General features: G+C 41.5%; 1 protein-coding gene across 3 annotated transcripts in view; it reads left to right on the forward strand.

Moving 5' to 3' along the window:
• Nucleotides 1-716: 716 nt before the first annotated feature.
• Rspo2 (R-spondin 2) overlaps nt 717-25,623 on the forward strand; it is a 142,645-nt gene continuing 117,738 nt past the window's right edge. For 2 of the 3 annotated variants that reach the window (XM_027431450.2, XM_035449649.1), the window contains exon 1: nt 717-810. In XM_027431450.2, the coding sequence (XP_027287251.1) occupies nt 717-810 (94 nt within the window). Of the gene's footprint in view, nt 832-25,623 lie in introns of all 3 variants that reach the window. The other variant, XM_035449648.1, reaches the window with a different exon arrangement.

Raw genomic sequence — 25,623 nt, forward strand, 5'->3', positions numbered from 1 at the left:
AAACTTTTTTTTTTCTTTTTTTTTTTTTCGAGCCCACGTGCTGACCCAACAGCCAGGCTCGCTTCCCGAGCCTGGGATGGAGCGCCGCGCCTAGGCACGCCGTGCAGCCTGAGACACGCGCTGCGCGCACGGTAGGCGAGCCACACCTGGTGCCGCGGCGGCGCGGGGATAGCCCAAGCGGGGTGCGAAGGGCACGAGGGCGCCCCTTTAAAGCCCTGCGCTCGGCTGCTCTTAGGAGAGCCCTTTCTTCCGCAGAGCCCGCACAGCACAACGCCCTTTCCCCAGGGTCAGAAGCCACTGAGCCGCGGAGGTTGCTAATTCACTGATTGTAATCACCTTCCTCTCCGAGTTGCACGCACGCAGCTGTGCCATCTGCGTTGTTCAACTGCTCCGTGGCTCTCGAGAGCCAGGGAGTTCGCGTCCTCCCTCCCTCCTTTCTTTAAACCAAGAGGCGCCAAGGTACAGGTACCTCCTCTGGCTTCTCTTGGTCCCCCACCTTTACCCTGCTTCTCTTCCCCCCCCCCCCCCCCGTCTCCCAGGTTCACCGCGGAGGGAGGGATGCTCGGCGAGCCAAACTGACCACTGCAAACTCCAGGGCCAGTGGCATCGTATCTGGGAGTGAGCCCTCCCCAGGAGCGCAACCCGCACCGTCTCCTCGCTGGAGCCCCGCGTTTCCTCGACTTTGAGAGGCGTCTCTCCCCAGCCCGGCCGTCCAGATGCGTTTTCGCCTCTTCTCTTTTGCCCTCATCATTCTGAACTGTATGGATTACAGCCAGTGCCAAGGCAACCGATGGAGACGCAATAAGCGAGGTGGGTCGCTCTCGGCCCAAGGTGCGTGGGGTTCCTGAGTGGGTGGGAGTGTCGGGTGTGCTCATTCATATCTAGACTTTGGGGACTCGGGGGACAGGACTGTGCTATGCACCCCAATTCTTGTGTGGGCTACAACCACCACTCGCAGGGTCTCAGTGCTCTGCAGAAGGCTTTCTTCTGCCCCTAGTAGGTAAGGTGAGAGAGAGCCGGGTGAGCTGGGCTTCTCTCCCGCAAGCGCTCAGGGACTCATCTGTGCAGCCTCTCTTGAACTCTTCTTTGGATCAGATTTCTTACGTGGCATCCATTTTTTTTTTCTAGTTTTCTCCTTTTGTCTTCTTAACCATCTTCCTCGGAGTCCAAGTGTGTTTAATTTCCCAACCCACGTGCGCCCTAAATCCTGCCCCAGATAGCTTTAGACATGGTCTGGCACGGGTGTGTGTGTGTGTGTATGGGGGTGGGGGCGGTGTTGGGGAGGAACGTCAAGTTGCACCGTAGAACCTGAGTTGCCAAGGAAAGAGCAACACTGTTTTCTGTTTCTGGAACCCGAGAAGAGATGGGAACTTAATGAATTAAGTAGCAACCCCTGCTTCCTCCCGGGAGTTCTCCCCTGCAGCGTGGATGTTTTTAGAAATAGAGCAGCGTTGCCGGGTTTGTTTGCTTTCTCAAAGTGGCGACTTCGGAGATGGGTTTTTGTCCTCAGTGTGAAATGCACTTGGCTTCTTAAATCCTTACTTCTCCACGTGTGTGAGCAGTGAAGGCAGATGGAAGCCTCCGGAAAGATTTGAGAGAATTCGACTTTAGTGTGCTCAGATTTCTGTATTCCTGTCTTCCAGTCCTTCTGGGGGCGGTGGCCGAGCCAAATGAATTTTGGAGCATGTGCAGCCAGACACAATGTAGTTCTCTAGAGGGTCTTAAACCTAAACCACACAGGCACATCGATGAAATAGCAGCGCAGGATCCTCCTCACACAGAGGCTTCTTGGGAGCACCTGAGGAGAGTCAGTTATCTTTGGCTACCAGTTTGGTTTTTGGTGAAGTTAGAATTTGTCATGAGACCTTGACATGAGAATTTGTAGACCTTGATTTTGTTTTTGCGGGCTATACACGTCTCAGTTTCTAATGGGATAAGAACTCTGGCCCCGCAGCTAGTTTGGAAGACATTTATGTTATTAGCACTACTGTTGTTATTAATGACATTTTGCGGGGCGTTAAGCTGTTCTCATGAAGTGAAGAGCTTGGCTTAGAGCAAATCTTAGGATCACGGATGATGTGTGACTATTAAAGAACCAGTGTTTTTAATTGTTAGTATGTATCTTTGGCTTATTAAAAAAAAAAGACACACATGCCTAACCCTATGTCTTTACCTCATTTCTGACATTTGGGAAATAAGGAATATTTTAATTTTTTTACAGATTATTGCATATAAATAAGTAAGGGAGAAACTCCTCCCCAAAGGCTGTGAGAGTTTCATGTTGTGATACCTGTCTTTGAAAAGTGGCTCTCCACCAAACCCCTTGATGGCCTCCTTTCTCCGCGCCATTATTATATTTCCAGGCATTCCTTGGCGGAGCTGGTGAATTTTTATTATACGGTGTTCCAAAGTGTTTGGAGAAGCTGCTCCCACTTTGGAAAACTGGAATTGTAATCAATCTCATTGAAAACACCGAGGCGCATAACATTCGAAACGTACAGAAGTACCTTAGAGCTCCTTGGCACATTCTTGATTATTACGTAGCTTACTAATTCAGTGGTGGATTTCTGATTCCCACTGCTGCCCCTGTGGTTGAGTGGTGAAGAACTAAGCACATTGCCTGAGAACTTAAACGCTGAGATGCTGCTTGGTGAAGTGCATTGCAGCACTCCTGCGGCCAGAAGTGATACTGCATGCATTTATTTCTCCTATAGAGCCATCTCTGAGGCTCTCTCTCTCTCTCTCTCTCTCTCTCTCTCTCTCTCTCTCTCTCTCTCTCCCTCCCTCCCTCCCTCCCTCCCTCCCTCCCTCTCTCTCTCTCTCTCTCTCTCTCTCTCTCTCTCTCTCTCTCTCTCTCTGCCTGTGCTTTGCTTCTTGGGTATCTGAATTAAAATCTATTTTGTTTCAGAGCTTGCTTTAGCAAAATCACTTGTAGCAGTTTCCATCTACAGTCCCAAGCTCTAAAATTAAAAAAAAAAAACAAAAAACCCAATTAGAAAGTGTGCAATGGTAACTCCGTGCCAAATCAACCTTGTCATTTCACGAAGTTTGAAGGCTTTCAAGTACTTGTCAATCGGTATGGCTGTTTTAAAAATGCCTATCAAAATATGTTTCTGGCTTCCTTCTCTCTCTCAACAGATGTCTCTTTCTGAATCCCAAGTTTATGCCTAGAATAACTACAGTTTTTAAAGTGACCATACTATCTGTGCCAACAAAGGGTGCACTGTGTTTTTAATTAAAAGTGGAACTACTTAAAGGGCTGGCTAGACAGTGCAGGGTCATAGTAGCCTTTCTGCCCTGCGAGGAAGCTTAAGGGACTGTATTGTGAGAACCCTGAAATGAATAGAGACCTAACTCAAGTTGTGTGAATTGTCCCTCTTCACAAACTTAAGCTGCTTTTAATTGATCTCATGTCCACTGATTGATCCTACACCGATTGTTGTACATACCAAACAATTGCCTTTTCCAAAGGAGATTGATTTAAATTGGTTTTTTTTTGGTGAATGCCTGACTACCAGCCAAATCGTGTCAGGAGTGACAGTTGACATGCTCGAGCCCATTGTGGTACCAACATTTCCCCTGGCCTTTTGTTTTGCATAGTGGCAGTTAAATATTACCTTCTAGGAAAAAAAAAAGTGATTACTACTTAAAAAAAGGCATTGTAGCATAAAAGATGAGTTGTTTCCTTGGCTTTGTGCTGTGATGCAGGCAGCAATGGCACAAGGATTGGTTAGGCTTGCCCCTGGGACCTGATTTTTCCTTTTTTTTTTTTTCTTTCTTTTCCGTAGTCCATCTGCAAATAATCAAACCTTCACTGTGGCACATTCTCAGAACTCCTCTGGCATTATGTTTAGTCTGCTCCATGATCTCAGATGCTCCTTAATATCATTTTCTTAATGAAATAAAATCCTTGGCAGAGATCAGATCATTTAGTCAGTTAAAATCAATTGCATCCAGTCTGAAGCAGAGAGCAAATGCATCATTTAGCCCCCTATGTTTTATTTCAAAGATAGCCAGAGGACTGAGAAAATAAAATATCGACCATGTCAACTTGGGGGCAGAACTTTGTCCTGTGAAGCCCATCATGGATTGCCACTGGGCTTTCTTCCCTTTATTTTCTACAAGTGCATTTGATGGTCACTAATAGGGCCCAACTGAAATAATTCTATTAATTACGTGCAAACACAGTAATGAGAATGCTTATGTTGGTAGAAGGGACACAGGCCAATATTTTGGCAGGCTGACTGACTGACAACTCAGGTTTTGTCTGCATGGTAATGGGTCACGTTTGTCAGCCCCTTCATGCCTCTTCATTCAGGATGCAGTCCCTACTAGCTGCTGTTAACCATTGCTGTCTGGGTCTGTCTTGGGTTCTTATGATTTATTCTTATTCTTAAATGGGATTCTTTAGTTTTATTTATTTACTTTATGGGACGATTGTAAGCCACATTTTCAGCTGGGTTACTGAAAATACAAAATGTAACTTTATGATGGCCTCTGTGAATTTCTTGAGCTTGGAATCTGGTGACAGGCTCCCACCACTTCCACTCTGCAGATCCTAGTGGTCAGAGCAAAGTCGGGCATGTACGTAGAGAAGAGACTTCTTGGAGCTCTTGGAAGCATCCAGGCTTAGTTAGGGACCTGGAACTTGTGTTGCTGGTGGGCATGGCACTCCAAGTGCTGTTGCTTGTAGCCTTTTTCTCTCAGCAGCTTCGCTTCCAGTTTCCCCCGCCCGTAACATCTTGTGTTCACAAAATTATGTTTGGCTCCTTCTACAAAGATGGAAGTGTGTATCACAAACAGTGTGGTGTGTTTCTGGCAGCGGAGGTTGGAGAAAAAGATAAACAATTTCTCTTTGACTGTCTAAAGCCAGATTAATTTGTTTGTCATTTATAATTTAATGAAGAGATTTGGAGGTATTTGTTTTTCATAAGTACTTTTTAATAACGGCTTATTTCTTCCAGTATCCTTTCAAAACACAAACTAGCACATGGAACATATTAACCTCCGCCTAAAAGCTTCAAAATACATTTCGTATGCATGCTGACTTTTGAAAGTTCCAAAGTAGTACAGAAAAGTTGATGTGATGTTTAACTTTCAACGTAAACACGCCGTTTCTTTTCTTCACTCTTATTTTTCCCATTGGCGGCTCTTGCTTCCAGCATTATTGCATCAGTTTTTCTGGCCAGAGTTTTAACCAGTACAAGGAGGTCAGAAGATTTCTGCGCAAACACCAACATCTTATTTGCCACTGACAATTTGGAAGGGATTCAGAATAGGTGATGTTCCATTTAATTCTGGCTTACTTGATGTGCTCTTAAAACCAAACCTGAGTAGAATCCAATATTTGCAGCAATCATACGTTGGAATTGACACTTTTAATTCCTTAATGCAAAACTACCTCTTGATTTATTCAGGGACTGGCCAGTTCATAGATTACTTTTCCTTTCCTTTCTTTTATTTCAACTGACTGCCTTTAAGTATCCCCCCCCCCCTTTTCTGGATATAGTGACTCTTAGCACCTGAGTCCAGGAAATAGATGACAAATCTTTCTCTGTAATGCTTGCTCAACCCTCTGCTGAAAAGAGGTGGTTAGCTTTGGGATGCTAGTGAAGTTTAAGTTTTTGGTACCTTTCAAGATGCCATTAGGGTCATTATCCCACCCTCTCATTACCAATAGCAAATTAAGGACTAGTCACTAGAGGAAGACAATATTGTATTTTCAGGGGGAGCAGATGTATAAGATGCTAATTGGGATGCTAACATGCAGAGATGATACATGTGTAGATATGTGTTTTAATGAAGGTACGTATGTGTGCGTACTTTCACATGTGTGAAGAGAACACAGTAGAAAAGGTTGGTGACGGAGATTTCGCTTTTTCAGAACTAACATGGTTTATTTTAACCAATGTTCTCTTGTCTTTCATTTCCTGTTGTTGATCTCTCAGGATGCAAAGATCAGGATCATGGTAGGGTGAGGAAATGAGGGTGTTACTTCTCTCCAAGACCCACCTCACCTCTGTTCTCTCTTTTGGGACCCTTCTGTTGGACTCTTTAGGGATGCTGCAGTGCTGTTGACCCAAAGTTTTAAATTAATTTCTTTCGTAGTTAACACACACAACAATGGGCTTTGTTATAGCTTTTCCACTCATACACGTCATCAAATTTGTGCATCTTGAACCCCTCTTACTGGCTTTTTCCATCCCTTCCTGTCTTGCTAGCCACCGGCTTCTCAGATAGTGGCCCCCTCTGCTCTTGGGTCACATGTATCCCTTTGCTTTGTCTTGTCCCCTCTACTCCCTTGGAGGGACTGTCCAATTGTCCCTATGTCACTTGCCTCCTCTTCCTAGAGTGGCTTGGTAATCTTGTGGGATCTTCATTCACTCAGCAGGGGGGCACAACCTGGCTTCCCTTCCATCCTTTTCCTGAGAGAGTTTTCAATCCAGGACTGTTGAACTTTGCTTTAGCAGTAGCTTTAGGTCAACAGTTAAGTCGGGGTGGATGAGAAAGTTATCTTTAAGAAATAATTTTTAAATTTTTATTTCGTGTGTGTGTGTGTGTGTGTGTGTGTGTGTGTGTGTGTGTGTGTGTGTGTGTTTGGGTGTTTTGCCTCCATGTGTGTTTGTGGGCTACATACGCAACTGGTGCCTACAACCTGGTGACCAGTAATGCAGATCCCCTGACACTGAGTTACGTACAGTTGTAAGCCGCCATGTGGGTGCTGGCAATTGCTGGCAATTGAACCCTGATCCTCTGGAAGATCAGTCAGTACTCTTAGCTACTGAGCCATCTCAGAAGCCTGGAAAATTTTTTTTTTTTTTTTTGGTAGCCATTCATACTCTGCACTTTCCCGGTGACATCACTTTGATCCTCGGGTACTCACCACCCCTCCACATAAGGGTTTTCTCCTTTTACTTAGTGATACCGCAATGTGGGTTTTGGCTTTGGTTTTCTCTCCATTCCTGTTTGCTGGTTCTTATTTAGAATCGATGGGACCTAGTATTATCCACCTTTATTCTCTTTATTTCCTTCCTATCCGGGTAGCTTCAACTCTTACTTCCAAAAGCAGTCTTCAACTTTGGTTCTCAAGTTTTCAACTTGAGCCTCAGATTACATCAGAGTCTGACTCCCCAACAACTAGTAATACTTGGAGAGATGTTTTATGTAAACTTGAGCTTGACAACTTATTTCCTCCTCATGACTCTCCCCTGGATATGTGCCTTTGCTTATGTTCCTGGTTTCCACTCATGGGGTTTCTGTGTGTTAAAGACTGTGAGCCCTGCTCTTGCTTTGACATTTCTGTTACCTTCTAAAATTTTCATTACAGCTGACGTTACCCTTTATCGTTTTCAACCTTCCTAATGCTGTGATCCTTTAATACAGTTCCTCATGTTGTGGTGACCCCCAAGCTGTAATATATGTGTCTTCTGATAGTCTTAGGAGACCCCTGTGAAAGGGTCATTCACCCCCTGAAAGGGTTGCAACCCACAGGAAGAGAACTTCTGTTGTAGGGTATGCCTTAGATATGTTTATGTTTAATTAGTATCTCTTTTCCATTTCCAAACATACTTCCTCTCTTGGACCTCATGGTCGCCTTATCTAACAGCATCTCTGTCTTCCATACTCCATCCTTTAGGACGGTACCAAGTACGTGATTCTCAGCCACAATCTACACATACTTTTTTGCTCATAAACCCCAAACACTGCAGCCTCTATCTTATCCACAGAGTCCACGTCAACCTCTCACGTGGTAGTCAGTGTCCTCGCCTTCTGACTGAAGCCTGTTCCCAACTTCCTCCCAAAACACCACATAGTTAAATTGCATCCAGTTACTTCCCTTACATTGTTGGGTGTGTTAGGTTACCCAGTTAAAATGTCATTGCTTCTGGGAAGCCATCGTGGAAGCACTTGTTTGCCTTTCCTGAGGTCTGATGGCATTATCCCTGTGTAATTTCTTAGCTTTTCATGCTAATCCTAAATGGTTCTTATTTTTTCTTCCTAATTCTGGTTATTTTGCTGGGTGTGCCATCCCACTTTGAGCTTCAAGTCAGTGTTATGGTATTGCCATCTTGACAGCCCTGGCTGTACCCTTCAGAGTCTTCCATGTACAAACCTTCTGTTAAATAAATAGATTTCATTGTCTGCTCTTAGGAAGTTTTGGCGACTTAAGATTTGAATACAGTGTTTTGCATATTGTTGAAGCTCGAATGCTAAACTGCCCGTTGTAGTACCGTCATATACTGCAGATATCTAAGCATCCAGCTATCACACATTGTAAGGCGCTGAAATTCACACTATGCCAGAACCTGCCTATGGTTTCAATGATAGACTTTCCTAAGTGGTTTTAAACTAGGGGACAAGGTAGGGAAATCTCTGGGACAGGCATGCCTGCATTTCTAAAAATCAGCTCTCTTAGAGAAAGGGGCAAAATGAGCTAGTATACCCTGGATAATTTATTCATATGGATGAGTAAATCATCAAGGAGAAATTAAATGAAAGATATATTACTTAAAAGACATTTATACTAATACATTTATTTATTTATTTATTTATTTATTTATTTATTTATTTTGATTTTTTCAAGACAGGGTTTCTCTGTGGCTTTGGAGGCTGTCCTGGAACTAGCTCTTGTAGACCAGGCTAGTCTTGAACTTACAGAGATTCACCTGCCTCTGCCTCCCAAGTGCTGGGATTAAAGGCGAGTGCCACCAACACCTGGCTAATACCTTTATTTTTATACTTGCAACTTTGACATAATACTTTGAGATCATGGCTCTTAGAGACAGAGGCGTGTTCATGTGTGTATGAAGTCAAGTTCTTCCATAGATATGAAGAGACTAGGTAGAGTTTGATTAGGGAATTCCTTTCAGAATCCTGGCATTTCATTGTTTTGTGGAGATTAGGACTTGCCTGTTAAAGAAGATGAGCTGCTTAGTCAGATAAAATGTGAATTTTACAGCTAATAGTCAAGAAGAAGATGAGTAGAATAAACTCTAACACTTCTGAATTAATTGGCATTTCTCACAGCTGGTAGAATATATCTTTATGTAAATATTTGCTAAAAAATAGAAGATATTTAAAATTTTTGATTTAAAAGGTCTTTGGGACTGCAGACATTTATTGGTCTAAACATGTCCTACAGTTCATAATTATGCTAATAGAGAGTTGACATTAAATAAATGGAAGTTATGGGTAGAGCCATTAAAGGACCATAACTATGTTGTAGTAAAAATTTGCATAATTGATATGTTGTCACCATTCCAGGATTTATAGCAACTTCTTTATTTCTGATACTCCAAGAGACAGAACCTGTGATTTTTGAGTATATGTCTATATTTATGCTTGCATTTGCCTATATGCATGCATTTGTGGTGGTATGTAATTTATACGTATGCATACATTATAATCAGAATAACCAATAAAGAGTAGAGAAAACTATGAAAATATTTTACTTTTTTTTTAACTCCAAAATATAATGGAACCAATTAGAGGTACCTTTTCTTAACTTGTCATTTGAGGAAAACAATTATAATTTACCTGAAGCTGTTCCATGTTTCTGATATTTTGATAACAGGAATACTTATCAAAGAGAGATTTGCTTGCTCAGCACATTTCCACTGAGTGTAAGTGGTTAATTTGGGATTCGAAAGGGTGGCAACAGCTTTTGTATCCTTCCTGAAATTAAAAGAAAACTCGTTTCCTTTGGGGTCAGGGAGGATAGCGTAGATCTAGACCTTCTCCTAAAGTGTCTAAGCGGTCCAGGCTTCAACTCTTTCCTTTAGTAGTTAAAGGAATGTTGGTTAATTGCATAGTGGAGAACCTGTCTTCGAGAACATGGTGTCTAATGGTGGCTTCAAAATGATGCAGATTTTGTTTTCTACAAGGATTTATTTTATGTGTGGGTTTCAGCCATTCACTACGGGGGACACCTACCATAAGGTCACACCAGAAGTCACATTAATTATTTTCTTTGGCGCAGTCTCCTTCCTCAAAGAGAACAGCTCCACCTTTCTAGTGGAAATTCCCTCCCCCCTTCACTTGTCTGTAGAGAGACAAGAAGCAGTGCCCTGTCCAAAGACCCAGTTCTGTTCCCTGGATATGAAATGTCCATAGTGATATCAATTTCCACAAGTTTTAGCTGTGCGCAGATGTTAGTTTGTGTGTTGGTTGCCCCGCTGTCTTGTGTCAGCTTCTGGTATGGAAAAAGTATGACTTAAAGAAGGCTGTTCCTCCCTGAGGGAGTAACACTAAAACCATCTCAGTTAACACAATTGGATTAAAAAAAAAAAGATAGTTGATAATTTTATGTAAATCTAGAGGGCTTGTAAAACATACTAAATATAAAAGAATCTGTTAAAACCTCAAATGATCCAATTTCCTCCCAGCAACAAGGATCTATGTCATTCTGTTCATTTCTGTCTACAGAGAGATCGTTATAGTGATGTAAGTCTGTTGTAATTTTCAGCCAGTGATATTCGGCATCATTATGACATGTGATATTATGACAGGATGCATCTGGATATCAGTCTAAGGAATGCTTAGTGCTAGGGTTCAGGATGCTTGCATTCTGGAGTGGGGTGCTTATGCCAGATCCTAGCTTCTGTACCAGCATATTAAATGATTTTTTTTTTTTACCATAATGGCTTTTGTCTCTTACCTGTGCCAAGGAAGTACAGCCTATGAACCAACCACGTCAGCAATTAAAATGTATAGACCAATAGAGGGCACACTTGACATTCTTTTCTTGCTCTGTTCTTAAGTTTCTGTAGGATTTACACCTATTGGATTCTTTGGCAGCCCGGCCCTGCTATCTCCATTGATGCTGTGATTATCTTGATGTCATTAGATAGAGGAACAAAAGCAATGAGTACCCAAGGCTTTAACTCATCCCAAGCACTGTTGGCCTTGGTTCCTCATCTTATCTCCAGAAAGGCAGTCTGAACCAACCTCACAGTTTTAATGCCTCTGATGTGGGTATTAAAGTGAGAAACTGTCTTAGTTTGCAGTTAGACACCAGCTTCTACGTGATCTTAGAAAAATGTCAGTTTAAAAATATTTAAGCTCCAACTGCCCCAACTGATTGTGTCAGACTCTGTTGACTCCTCATGGGAGTCCTTACCTGTGAGGAGGAGTGGACTGGGGGAGTAGGAGGAAGGGTAGGAGGGAGAACTGTGGTTGGAATGTAAAATGAAATTTAAAAGAATAAATTATAAAAATATTATTTAAATTTTTCCGTTAAAGTGCATGCTTAAAAGTTTAAACTTTTGATGAAGTTTGGAGTTGCCCAGGGCACTCCAAATCCATCTTTATACCTGGATCCATCACCACACATGCACTCCTCATAGTTCAGTGCTTAAAGTGGTTATCTCATCTTATTTGAAAATATAAAATCTACCTCAAGGTTTACAAATCTGTTATTTCATCATTCTCTTCACATGTGTTCCAGGACACTCGCCTGGTATTCAAAGCTAGTTTTTAATGTAGGAAGGATTTGTTCTGTGTCAATGTTAACCTGCATAGTTAACCCCTACTTTTTTTGCTTTACCCCATGGAGGTGTCCAATCTGTTATTGTCTCTCTCCATGAGGATTAATAGAATTATAGTATAGTATATATCCTACGATCAAATGACATATCCTGTATACATCCCCCAAGAGAGATAGATGCCTTTGAGATAACTATGCTGTTCTCAGTTATTCATGACAACTCCACTGATAGTTTTTTTTTTTTTTTAAATAAATACCCTACCCTTTTTGAGAGATACTTGCTCAGGAACCCGCTCTGGGGAGAATTTCAATCAGAGTTCCCAGGTTCCCATATCTAAAGTATGTATTAAAAGTAAGCAGTCTTGGTCTTTGATTTCTTTCTTTTGTGTTGTCTTACAAAGAAATAAATTGTGAAAAATTCAAGCTAACTTTTGGCGCTTTTATTTATGAATCCCCTCTCCTTGTATATATGCTTAAGGGTAAGGCCTATTAGGGTACTTTGAAGGGCTCTGGGTGTTACTTCTGGGCTATGATATGAGAAGGTGATAGAAAACAGTAGAAAGCTAGACCAATGGAGATTTTCCATTCTTCTAAGGATACCTGTCTAACAGTGTAGAGGAGGTAGAATTCTTCTTAGAGTCTTTCTTCCATATGATGTTGGTACCCACCTTCTCCAGCACAGCGGGGGTAACTTGGCTGGAGTCAGTGTTGTAATTTTAAAAAGTGCCATTCGAGACAAAGATGCCATGAGACAGAGCCTGGTGGAGGGTGTTTTTTTTTTTTTTTGTTTTGTTTTGTTTTTGTTTTTAATGGGGGAAAGATAATTCGAAAAGGGGAGAGGAGACACTGACCTCTGTGGACAGGAGTAGCAGGAGGGGGGGAGAGGGAGAGAGAGAGAGAGAGAGAGAGAGAGAGAGAGAGAGAGAGAGAGAGAGAGATTGTTACATGCACGTATGTGCATGTATATAAATGCATGCCTGCTGGATTTATTTGATGTTGTCTGTATGTGTATTTGTTTAGGGCAGACAGACCACTTGGGATTCAGTCATCATTCAGGAGGCTTGATTCTGAAGAAGGGCTGGGGTCTTTGGAGATTTCTCCCATCTACACCAGTGGATCCGTTGGTGGTGTTGTCTACATGTCTTGTTCTTTTTAAGCTTCTGTGCAATTTTCCAAGGGCACGGCAAGGAAGAGTAGTAGAGTAGTATACACATCTTCGTGTCTCGTGAGAATTAAACAATGGAGAATTTTCTGTGCTTACTGTTTTCTCTTTTCATTCCTGTTGGTTGAAAATGCTATAACGCAAATACCAGGTTCACACCATCTTATGCTATATATTTCTAAATGCGTTCTCATAAACCTGGGCATGTTTTTGCCATAATGGAATGTCATTCAGTTACCTAACAAACTTAGTTATTCCTTGGCAATATCTGCTTTTAGCCATGTGTAATAGATTTCATCAATCAGCTCAGCTGTGTTTGTGTAGCTGGCACGTACAAGTCAACACTAACGAAAAACCTACTCGCCAACCACTCATTCATTTGGTTGAATGTCCCTCAAGGTTCTCTCTTAAGTAATTGTTATAATTTTAATGTCCTGTCAATTGTGATGGTTAATATTGATTATCATCTTGACACACCAGACAAGAGGGGAACACCAGTTGAATTATCTCCAGTAGATTGACCCGTGGGCATATGGGGAATCATTTTCTTGATTTCTGATTGATGTAGTTGGCCCTAGCTCACTGTGGGCAGTCCATCCCTGAGCAGGTGGGCCTGGGCTATATGAAAATGACATTTGATGCCGGGTGGTAGTGGAGCACAACCTTAATCCCACCACTTGGGAGGTAGAGGCAGGTGGATCTCTGTGAAGTCAAAACCAGCCTGGTCTAAAAGAGCCAGTTCCAGGACAGCCTTCAAAGGCATAGAGAAACCCTGTCTCAAATGCTCCCCCCCCAAAAAAAAATGCCATTTGAGCAAGCCAGAAGGAGCAGGCCAAGAAACAGTGCTCATTGGTGGTTTCTGCTACAGTTCCTTCTTGAAGGTTCCTGCCCTACTGTTGCTCAGGGGTGAATTGTGACATGGCAACTGTAAGAAACAAAAAGTCACTTTCTTCCCTAGCCTGCTTTTCATTGTGATGTTTATTACAACAACAGAAAGCAAAAACAACGGAAAAAAAACCCCAAAAAACAAACAATAATGTTCGGATTTTTTTTTTTATTTGTGTTAATCCATTTGCCTATGACATCTCCACTTGTATATCATGCTTCTTCAAGGGTTCTGGATTCTAGATTATTATTTCTTTGCCACTCCGTGTGTGTGTGTGTGTGTGTGTGTGTGTGTGTGTGTGTGTGTGTGTGTGTGTGTGTGTGTGTGCGCGCGCGCGCGCGCGCGCGTGCGCGCGTATGTGTGCCATTGAATTACTTTTTTAACATCAGTTTCCTATGGAGTGTCTAATCTTTGGCGTTTATGGACTTGCTGCTGCTTGTAATACATTTAACTTTTTGCTTTACCTTCCACAATTTTGAACAACTGAAAGATTCTTCTGGAAGCCTTGAGTAGATAAAGGTTCACACTGGCTAGGATACGTCACCAGGGTTTCTGCAAGCTTCATGATGCTCTACAGCCGAGGGCACAGCACACATGTCTTGTGTTGCTAAGACCAAGAAATGGAGTATTATGGTACCGGCTTGATGCCTTCATTGTCAGGTTCCTATTAACCTTTCATCCAACGCTTTCTTCTATTGATGATCTGTGTCTGAGTCATCAGTTTCATTAGAGGTTGCAAAATAGTGTGGCTTAAAAAAAATTCATTCTACATTGATTAGCTGCAACTTTATTAAAAACTGTTCCCTTCAGCCATAGATACTCTGTTGTGAAACAGAGCTTTCATAGCAGAAGTAAGCAAAACAGACAAATGAACAAAACCCAAACCCAAGCAAAAGAAAACAAAACAAAACCCTAGTTTTGCAGGAACTGCAACATTCGAACAGTGCGAGTTGACCTGTGTGAACCAAGACAGTGAGTTGAAGTCACAGCACAAAAACCAAAAGCTTCTATGTGTGTCAGGGAACTGCTTGTCAGAGGTGGGAGGTTACGTCTTCTTGAAGCTTCTGTCTCCTGCAGGACAATATCAAAAAAAGATGTGCTAACGGGTGAAATGCTAGCCTTCTGCAAACCTGAATTCTGTTAGGCATCATCTCATGATGTTTTCTGTTAACAGCCTTCAGGGAAGCCTTCAGGTGATCTAGCAGATGCTTCATTCAGCTTAGTGTACTTGGAGGTTCATTGACTAATAAAACAAAACAAAACAAAAAAAAAACACTCCCCCCTCAAAAAAAAAAAAAAACATTTGGTACAACTTAAACACCCTGTGGAAAGGTTTAGAGAGAAGAGGAAGGAACATCTTTGAGATCAACTTCATGTTTTGAATACAGATACTGCCACCCGAGAGGAATTAGTGTCTTCAAAGCTTGACGGACATGGCGGCTAGCCACTTAGAGATGGTGCGTGTAATCCATCAATGGTTGATTTTTCTGCTAGATATTTGACCTTGTAGACATATAGAGAAAAGCACTTGTGATTCCGTTTTTAGTGGTTGATAGACAAATTGTAAAATAATAGTAATGAATAAGACTTTCCTATTTTGCAGTTGCAGTGAGTTCTTTCTGTTTATAGAAATCTTTATCTGGCTAAAAATTGAACTGACTACTACTACTCAAGTTAGCACTGGTATAGAATTTATAATAGTTTTTCCACCTAACAGTTAAATTCGGATTTTTCTCAAACTATTGGGAAGAGTAAATAAAGGAACCTTTTATTAATTTTGAATATATATTGTTAAAATTAAACCATATGTCGATCCTAAGAACCCTGTTTCCAGAGAAATAACCATACGGTTGGTATGGTTTCATTGTTTATAATGTGCCATGGAGGTATATTTTGTGTTTGTACATAGTACAACATAGTACATAGTACAACAACATTTTTTAAAAGAATGTTGCTGGGATTTGAACACAGGGCCCCAGGTTTCTAGAAAGGCTCTCCATTACAGAGCTTACTTTCTAGGCTGTGGAGTACTTTTAACAGAGTAAAACATATTTCACACTAAAGAAACTGGTGAGCCAGAAAATAAAATAAAATCAGGCATGTGCACATACTACTTTTTAGTTGAAGAATAAATTCTTTTCTTTTACCTGTACAGTGTTTTTTGAAGTAAACAAATAAATAGCAGTTAATAATTGAGTATAAATTCATGAGTTACTAATAACACCTTTTTAAAATGCTTGGATTCTGAAAGTTGTTTTGCAGTAAAAACCTTATACCTTGTCACGATATGTAGGTCTTGAGACCAAATGGTAAGTTTTTTTTAATACTTGCACTCATATAAGGAGTTAGCATTTTAGAATGTAGTTTCTAAAATGATTATGGCTGCCAAACTCATTAATTATTAAGACACAAATAGACACATCACCACAACAAAATTACCAGTAATCTTTCTATTAAGTCAATGACCACTGTTAACATTTTAGATTATTTTCATTCCAGTTTTCCTTTTTTTCTTCTTTGGCATAAGTGTAATCAGAAAAAATATCACAGGCAAGTGTTCTTAACTGTTCTCACAATTTGGAATGATTTCACCATGGAATATTTATCATGAAATTTAAAAATCTATTTTCTGTTGAACAGCTAATGCTGAAAACTATATTTTAAGATTTAGTTTTAATTGTGTGTATGTGTGTGAGAGTGCAGGCACTTCAGAAGCCAGAAGAGGGCATCAGATCCCCTGGAGCTGGAGTTACAGGGTTGTGTGAATGACCCTACAGCCTGATGTGCTGGAAACCCTGGTCTGGTTCTGTGGAGGAGTAAGAAGCAGCCTTAAACACTGGGCTGTCTTTCTAGCTCTAATACTGAAAACTTTAAAACCCTAAAGTGTTTTCTTAAGATCCTGCTATGCATGAATAAATATCCTATGAATTTTTCCACAGTTTTTCTTACATTCCACTGACAGAATGGATGCAATAACACATTATAATGATTACATTCGTTGGCCACTTAATGTGTGCCAAACATAGTTTCTTGTTGCCCTCTGTTTTGGCTTGTGGTGCTGAGTTCAAGACCTCAGAGCCTCGGGTATGCTAGGCAAGTTTCCCACCACTGACCTATCCTCAGCCCCATCGAAGCATAGTTCTTAAGGCTTATTGATTATTTAGTCATCCAAAACCCTCTTGACAGACCTTGTTCGCTCCCATCTTATAGATGGAACCCCAAAGCCACCAGTGAGTGGGTGGTATTTCCAGGGTCACAGGGTTGGCAGTGGCAGAGCCAGAAGTTCAGGCTAGGCCTCCTGGCTCAGCCGTGCCCTTTACCATCAAGCTGGAGGTGTGAGGCTCTTGATTTTACTGCCAGTGGTTTTCTAGAACATTGTCCTGTTTGCATTTCTTTAGGTGAGACTGGGGGATGGAATGCTTTGGGCCTGTGACAATGTTTTGTTGTTGTTGTTGTTTTAAATATCTTGTTTAAATCTGTTTCCATCGAGAGTAAAAGCATCTCCCTCATATCCGGTTAACACAGATTCAGTTAAGAAAAGACTTCCCTCCTGTTTCCCTCTGCCTCCAAATAAGATTAGATGTTGAGTCCATTGCTTAAATGTTTTCCTTGTTTTCTCAGTAATGCATATACCCTTCTCTAGTCTATCATGTTTCTTTCCTCCAAATCTGCTACCATCTGCAGGTCATGCTGTATCTTCTTCCCTACCCAGTAGCCTTCTAGTTCATCTTGTGCTCTCTTCTCTACTGGGCATCCAGATAATTGCTATAAAAGTTTTATATTTGATTCCCCAAATTATGTGCTTCAATAGAATATGTCCCTAATATCACAGATAAATCTCAAACTCCTTGCCCAGTCTGCCCAGTCTGGAGGACGATGAACCCTATCTACATTCTATCTTTCCCTTGGTATTTCAACCTTGGTTATTTCTTTCTGTTTCTCAAACACGCAGATGGTGTTTCTATGTGAAGACCACTGTGTGCCCTGTGCGCCGTGGAGACAAGCAGCACGTTTTTCTTATGTTTTCTGTAGTAAGCTCTCAGGGCCAGAACAAAGCACAAACTGGGCTGTGTGTGCCCTTCCATGCTGGTGATGAGGAGCTCTTTGAACTTTATATCCTGAGAGTCTCACTTAACTTCTGTAGTGCGGTATCACCCCGACCACACCTGTTTTAAATATTTCCTGTAAATCATTTAACATCTCTTAGGACCCACAGTAAGAAGCAGCCAAATTCGATGATGGAGCCACACCCACACATCTCCGTTTCAATTATGCTAAATTTGCATTTTTAATTTAGACACCACCCTCTTCCTTCTAGTTTCCTTTACTATTCTCACTCTCAACTTGGTGACCATCAATGACATGCTGTTTGGATTGTTTTCTGGCAAAGGAATCCCATTTTAACCATACACATGAACTTCCATTCCTTCCCCTGTTTAAATTTTCAATTGTTTTTCTTCATCAAATGAGTTGATGGGGGAAGGTGAAATCGGGGGTGGGGGGAAGGGGGGGAGACCAGTGTAGGCATTGCACATGCTCTGAATGCCCTTGTGCATATGGTCACTGGAACTGATTTTTATATTATGCAATTGATTCTTCAGTTCTGGTGCAGGAGTCCAAGGACGCTGTTGCAATTTCTGTAATTTCTCTTCCAGGAAGAAACCTGAAAGTGTTCAAGCCAGTTTCAGTGAATCCAGGAATCTCTTGCTCTGGATGAACTTAGATAACTTGTTGCTCCTGGTGTTAGTGTAAACCTTGCTGTTCCTTGCTCAGTACTAAGGCAGGGCCGTGAGATGCGGATACATTGTCAGGTACCACCAGATTTCAGGTCCTGTTCAGCTTTGACTTGGTGTGGGGGCAGTAATTTTCCCCAGACACTTTCTTATTTCTGTTTGCAACTTAATTGCCTTGCTTTTTCATTACACATGAAGTTATTATTATTATTATTATTACTGCTATTATTATTTATTGTTATTATTATTAAAGCTACCTGTCTCTTTCAGATGCTAAAAATAAACCCCCTTTACTTTCAATTTTTGTTAAACTAGAAATAGCCAACACATAGGTTGGAAAACAAAATAAATACCCACATACATGTAGCCATTCTAGCATCTTGCTACATTTGCTCCATCAGTCTCTGCCAATTAATTACTCAGCATTTAGTAGGTAAACTTAAGGGATTTAGAGTTGTCTTTAGAAAAAGTCTTACAGCAGAATGTATTTCACTCTCATAAAATCTCTTTTACAGGCAAATTTTATTATAATCCTGTAACAATAAGTCTTTACTCCAAAGCTGTCCGAGCCCTGCAGCCTTGTGGGTGCCTTCTGCCAGCCGCCCAAGTTCTGCCTGCCACCACGTTAAGGTTCCAAATAACACACAGAGACTTATATTAGGTACAAATGCTGCTTGGCCGATGACTAGGATTTCTCATCTTCTAGCTCAATCTTAATTATCATAAATCTATATATAAGACTTACCCAGGACACCTTCTGCTGGCACTGTCTCTTGCCGGCGGATCACATGGCGACTCCAGAGCAGAGACGAGGAGGAAGAGCAAGAACAAGAGAAGGACGACTTCCTGTTTGTTACTGCTTATACACGAGTCTGCCTGCTATGCCACTTCCTGCCTGTATCACAAAACTCCTTTTTACTACATTTCCCAGAATCCTCCTCGACTCCTAGTCCTGCCTAACTTGCTGCCTCATTGGCCAAACAGTGCTTTATTCAATGATCAATACTAAACATACACAGAAGAACCTCCCCCATCATAACCCACTATTATTGATCCCATCAAGCCCACAATCTTATGAAGGCAAATGTTATGAAGGCATCTGTGGGACTTTTAACCCAAAAGCATTTTATTTCCCCTGGAAGGCTCTTCTGGAGCTGAGGGAAGAGTATTTGAAAATGCAGCAGATCCAAAGCAGGTATTTAAAAGAAGTGATTTGGAGGACACTACTGTTTTCCCAGTATTGATCAACTGTGGTGGAAACAGAACAGTGAGTTTTCTGATGTCTTTTCTCTTCCCAGAGATTAAGGAGTAATGTACATCATAGAAAAAAATGCTGTAAAGCAATTCCAAGGGCGGAAAGAGATTTGTGTGTCCTTCCCTCACGTTAGGGTTTTAAGTGGGTGACAGCAATGCCTAAGTTACTTGCCACGAAAGCAATTCATGTTATAAGGCCAAAATTCCAGGTAAATGAAGACGACTATTTTATATGTTGAAAATTTAAGAAACAAACACATAATTTTTAACACATTTACTTTTCTGGCATAGATCTTTCTCTGTAATTTTTCTGTGGCTTTCTCACTTTCTCTTATTTCCAGCTACAGTTTTTGGGTTCTTGTCCTCTTTGTGTGATGCAGTGGGTAGACGTAGATGGGCTGTCTCCACTCCCCTCTCCAGTTTTCCTGGAATTTGCTTTCTTAAGGCTCCTTATGATTTTCCTCTTCACAAGTTTGTATGAAGTGTATCATGAGAGGCAAGGCCCTGAATGGATAGCACTCTAGGTCAAAGATGCCTATTTTCAGAAATTTGCTCAGTTCCCTATGCCTTAGTTTTCCCTATATGTTAAATAGGTGTTAATAGCACTGACTTAGTTAGGATAATTATAAGGACTAGACAGATAATACTTCAAGAGTGCTTACCGTGGTCCTTGATAACGGGCACAAGTTTGTTTTGTTTCAGATTTTCTGCAAAATCAATTACTAATCTAACAAAAGGAAATCATTTAAAGAATGAAGAAAAATCTTACTGTGTTAATCCCTTAACTTGTCCTATCCTTGATTGGTCCCTGTAGTCACTAAATGGGACAAGTACTGTCTGAGCCTCTTCTTTATTTTCCAATCAAAATTAGATAAGAAGGAATGTTTGGATAATGTCAGGTGAAAATAATGTGTTTTGAAGAGCATGTATGGGGGTAATACCTTTTGTTGGTAAAACTAGAAAGGCACACATTTCCCAGAGTTCCCTTCAGTGGACTTGACCTGGATTGTAAGATCAACTGGGAGTTGCAATTAAATATTTGTAATAAGATTGAGAGTCTTGAATTACATTTCTCTCTGGTCACAATCCTCTGTGATACTTTATAGTCTGGACAAATGCCCATGAGATTCATGGTATACTATGGAAGGGTGGGAAGGTGATGATACCAGTTACGTCATACTCCATGGGGCAACTGTTGAAACAACTGTGTTCACTCAGCCCTATGGACCACTCATTCTTTTCTCTTGATGCTCCTGTCAGCTTTACAATGAAGGCAGCTTCTGTCTTCATCTTTGTCCCACCCTTCTACTCTTTTGAACCTTAACTATATTTTCTCCAGGTCCTTGTAATCAACTATTTCTCTGTAAATAATTAAGATTTCCTTTGAGGGCTACATAAAGACTAATTATGTCATGCAACTTGAACAGCTCATCTTATTTATTTTTCTCTAGAAATATACTGTGAATTGTTCTTAACAGTTGCGGAGAGAGGAATTTCATAGAATAAATATTTAAGTCTTGTGCATTTTATGTGTATTCTGGCAGTATTGTGCCAGGATACTGGGTGTGACTTGAATTGTGGTCCTGAACTGTGCCTTGGTCAGATTCAAGGGCACAAGGACAGTTACTGAAAGAGTGATCTGCCAACAATGCCTGTGGCTCATGGAACCCAGTTTTAATCTAAACACCAGTCTAGCTACATAGTATAAGTTTGTTCCTTTCCAAAATGTTTGGCTCAAAAACTGGTCAGTGACTATTTTGACTGAGTCTTAGCTCTTAATTTCCCCACTTTGCCTCATACCTTAGTCACATTCTAACAGTTTGTCTGACACTGAATAGACCATTTTCTCCTTTCTAATCTTCTAAACAGTGTAAAAGAAGTGTTTGTTAAATGTTCCATGGTGTACGTGGTGAGAGAAAAATCTATAATTGTCCTTGATTTGGACCTTTCGAAAGGCAATCAAATCCCAAATATTATAATCCAAGATAAACGATAGCACATTTTATCTTTGCATTTCTGAACTCTTATTATGCTGTTCTGCAAATGTATAAACGTTTTCTTTTCATAAAGCCATCGGCCTAAATTATGGCTGCTCATTAACAAATGGTTTCCATACTCTGCAACCTGTGTGTGGGCGAGCCTTATTTGGGCAGAATCTGCCTTGATTTGCATTGTCGGGAATAGAGCTGGGACTTTTCCATTGAGCTATACCTCTTCTATTTGTTGGGCTCTAGGAGATAAAAAGGTATTTCATGTTTTGTTACATATTTACTTATATTGATCTGAACAAGTGCTCTTCATTTCCTTGTATAGGGATGGCAAAGTGGAGAGAAGAGGTGTGTAGCTGCGTTTTGTATTACACAGTTGAATTCCAATCTATCTATCTATCTATCTATCTATCTATCTATCTATCTATCTATCTATCTATCTATATCTATCTATCTATTTATTTCCTGGAACTCATCTCTGTGACTGTTTGGATACAGTCTGCAGTTAGCCAATCCTTTATGTCTCTCCTGCAACTCCATTTATGACAATGGAGGAAAAAAATTCATGTTTAAGAACTGTATGTCAGGATAATATACACAGACGAGATGGCTATCATCTGAATCGTGAATAAATGAACAGCAAAATTCAGGTAACTTTGCATTGCAGTGGCATATGCGTCTGGCTATTCTGCCTCAGCCCCTGAATTTGTTGTACTTCTAAGTCTTTATATTTATCGAGTGAATAAAGTACCTTGCTGATCTTGAATATGTCATGTCATAATCGAGGGAGAAAGGAACTGGTATTTGGACTTTGAACCCATTTCTAATACATAGGCTTTGTAACCAAAGCCTAAATATATTTTGCTTTCTGGTTGGACTGCAGGATGAGTGTCTTATTAGGACTGCTCATGCACCCGCATTAGAATTTTGGTGTAACATGTCCTGGGACCTGTCAACTTCTTGTGGAACTTATATTCACAGAGCACAGAGCCCTTGAGTGCCCACTGGGTATCGGGCATTAGGTTTAAACTAGTTATTCTTTGTAAGTTAGTAAACATGTTGCTTTTGTTTTATTTATTTTTTCTGAATTAGAAACAAGATTGTTTGACATGTCAATACCAGTTCCCTCTCCCTCCCCTCCTCCCCTACCATCCCCCCAACTAAAACCCTACCTATCACATATCCTTTCTGCTCCCCCTGGATGGTGAGGCCTTCCATAGGGTGTCATCAGAGTCTATCATATCCTTTGGGATAGGGTCTAGGCCCACCCCCGTGTGTCTTGGCTCAGGGAGTATTCCTCTATGTGGAATGGGCTCCCAAGGTCCACACCTATGCTAGGGATAAGTGCTGGTCTACTATAGGAGGTCCTGTAGATTTCCGAGGTCTCTTCACTGAAACCCATGTTCCTGGGGTCTGAATTATTTTTTTAAGTGGAAAACGGAGGTGATTTTTTTTTCCTTTACCTTCTCTCCCTTTAAACTTGATTCAGATGTCACCAAAGCTATACCAGTCTTGTGAAATTCCTGGCCATTAACACAATGTTTTGCACAAATGGCTCCTCCATTTCACTTTCCCTGGAGTATCCTGCTGTATGGGGACATCATTCCTTCCTTTGCGGACTGGAATAGCTGTCACCAGGCTGTGGAGCTTTCACATTCCATTACTTTTTGTCTGGCTATCTCAGTTAGAAAGTTCAGCCAAGTTGTCACGGGTATCTCTTTAATTTTCTTTCAAATTAAACATGGAAGGAGAGAATGCTGGCGTCCCTCACAATCAGAGGTGCTAAGACGATGTTTTGGGTTTTTTCCAAGATGTGTAATTTTCCTCTTCCAAATACATTAGTTAAAGAGTCTAGGCAGAGACAGCCGTCCTCCTGGAGCAGTTTACCCAAAGGGTGATCTAAAAACTTACATGCGGCTTCAGAAATGAATTTTGTTTTGTTTCCTGGTATGCAGCAAATAGCCCTTGTTCAGCAGTGTCTCGCAGACAAAGCAACTGAAAGTCACCCTCGCCTGGTAAGACTGCAGAGCCTGCAGTGGGCATCCGTCCCTTGGCACAGTGCTGTTCCTCACTAGGCTTTTATCTCTTGAAAGCTTTTACTAAAAACGAATGCAAATTTTTAAGTGGCAAAACATTAACCTTACATGTAAATAGTGGGAGCATTTTAATCAAAACAAACCTCCCCCTGGCAAATTGAGTATACTTAGGCCTAAGGTTTAAAAGCTCCATTTGTAAGGGCCCTTGCCGTTATGTAATTGCTTTTATCTCTGTGTCTTCCTCACTCACTGACTGCCCCAGGCTGTTGACACTTTCATCAGCCTCTCTATCTAGGACCATTTCCCACTCTGTACCTCCTTCCCTCAGGCAATAATAGCTACTGTTTCGTCTTTGATTTATTGTTTCTTTATGCTTAGCCATGCTCTGTACCGGTGTTTATGGTGTACACTTACCATCCCGATGGAGTTGGTGTGGATGGGGTTGTCGGGGGCCTGGCATGCTGACACCGCAGGCTCCTCCCGTTGTCCTGTAACGGAACTGGCCATTTCCCAGTTTGTGATTCTGCCAGTTTGCCTTTTGCCTCTTGTCACCATTGTCCTGTCAGCCTGTCCTCATGTACCCACAGCCTTTGGAGTTAGATTCTCATGCCTCAGGCTCCCGTGTGCCTCTGGGCATCTGAAGAAAGCCATGGGAAAAACAAATGGGTTTTTTTTCTCTACTGGCTCTGCTCCTCATCTTGCCTTTCAGTGTTTAATGAGTGCCAGCCTCGAGTCACAGTGAAATTTGGGTTGCGGATGATAATGTATCCTTTCTGGAATCTTCCTCCTGTGAAACCTCTTCATCTCATTTCTCTAGATTTCTCAAGAAAAAAAAAAAAGGCACCCCTCCCACCCTGTGTGCTTTCTTGGCTGTTATTTTCTCTATTATTTAAGAGTCTTCTGTGTCATCCATTCCTGCTCCCTTTACCTTCTGTCACAAATCTACCAGATGCGGACCTTGCTTCACCATCTTCCAGTTTCCTTGTGGGTCACAGGGTTCTTCTAAGCCCTGGACCAGTGGATTCCATGTGGCTCATCCTAGACATCTCATTTCTGATTTCATCTTCTCAGTTACCAATATGCTGACTGCCACCTGGGATCCTTGTATCCTCAAGCGAGTGTCTCTTCTTGAATGTAACTAATGCTATACAACTGTTCTTATCGTCCCTTCACCGACTTTATTTTATTTTTGACCTTGTCACCACAGGTCTCTAATGCTCATCTGGTAACCATTATTAATATTTTTAGCACTGTCAGCAGAATGATAGATCTAAAATTTTGAAGGGATTTGTGGTCTCCTAACAGGCTGCATGACTCTTCCCCCCTTGGAGCTTTTGTGATAGCAACTCCATGTTGGATACTGTTCAGTGACTTCAGCCTTGTCTTCCGTTTTCCTGTCCCTTTAGCAACAGGTGTTTAGCATCCTTTTGCATGAATTTCTTATTTATGCTATTTATTGTTCGACAGGGAGGAAAGGTCTTAGCTCAGGCTGCCATAACATTGCTATGATCTTAAGTGGCTGCTGCTTCTTCCTTCTTCTTTCTTCTTCCTTCCTCCTCCTCCCCCTCCTCCCCTCCTCCTCCCCCTCCTCCTCCTCCTCCCCTCCTCCTCCTCCTCCTCCCCTCCTCCTCCCCCTCCTCCTCCTCCTTTTTTTTGTTGGTTTTTCGAGACTGTGTTTCTCTGTGGAGCTTTGGAACCTATCCTGGCACTCGCTCTGGAGACCAGGCTGGCCTCGAACTCACTGAGATCTGCCTGCCTCTGCCTCCCGAGTGCTGGGATTAAAGGCATGCACCACCAACGCCTGGCTCTAGGTGGCTTTTAAACAACTGAATTTAATATTGTGAAGGCCGAGGCCCAGGAGGGTGGCAGCATAGTTTGGTTTTGTCCTGATTTCTTGCAGTCTGCAAACCTCTGACTTCTCATTGTATTCTCACCTGGTACAAAGAGTTAAGGAGTTCATTTAATTTGGCTGCTTCTCATGATCTGGATCTGTCTTCCCCATTCTAATTCCTTGGCGGTTCAAGTTTTAACACACGAATGAGGGTGGTAAGGACAGGGACATCAGATATCTATAACAGA

The sequence above is a fragment of the Cricetulus griseus genome, chromosome 10 (genome assembly GCF_003668045.3).
Source record: "Cricetulus griseus strain 17A/GY chromosome 10, alternate assembly CriGri-PICRH-1.0, whole genome shotgun sequence".
NCBI lineage: Eukaryota > Metazoa > Chordata > Mammalia > Rodentia > Cricetidae > Cricetulus > Cricetulus griseus.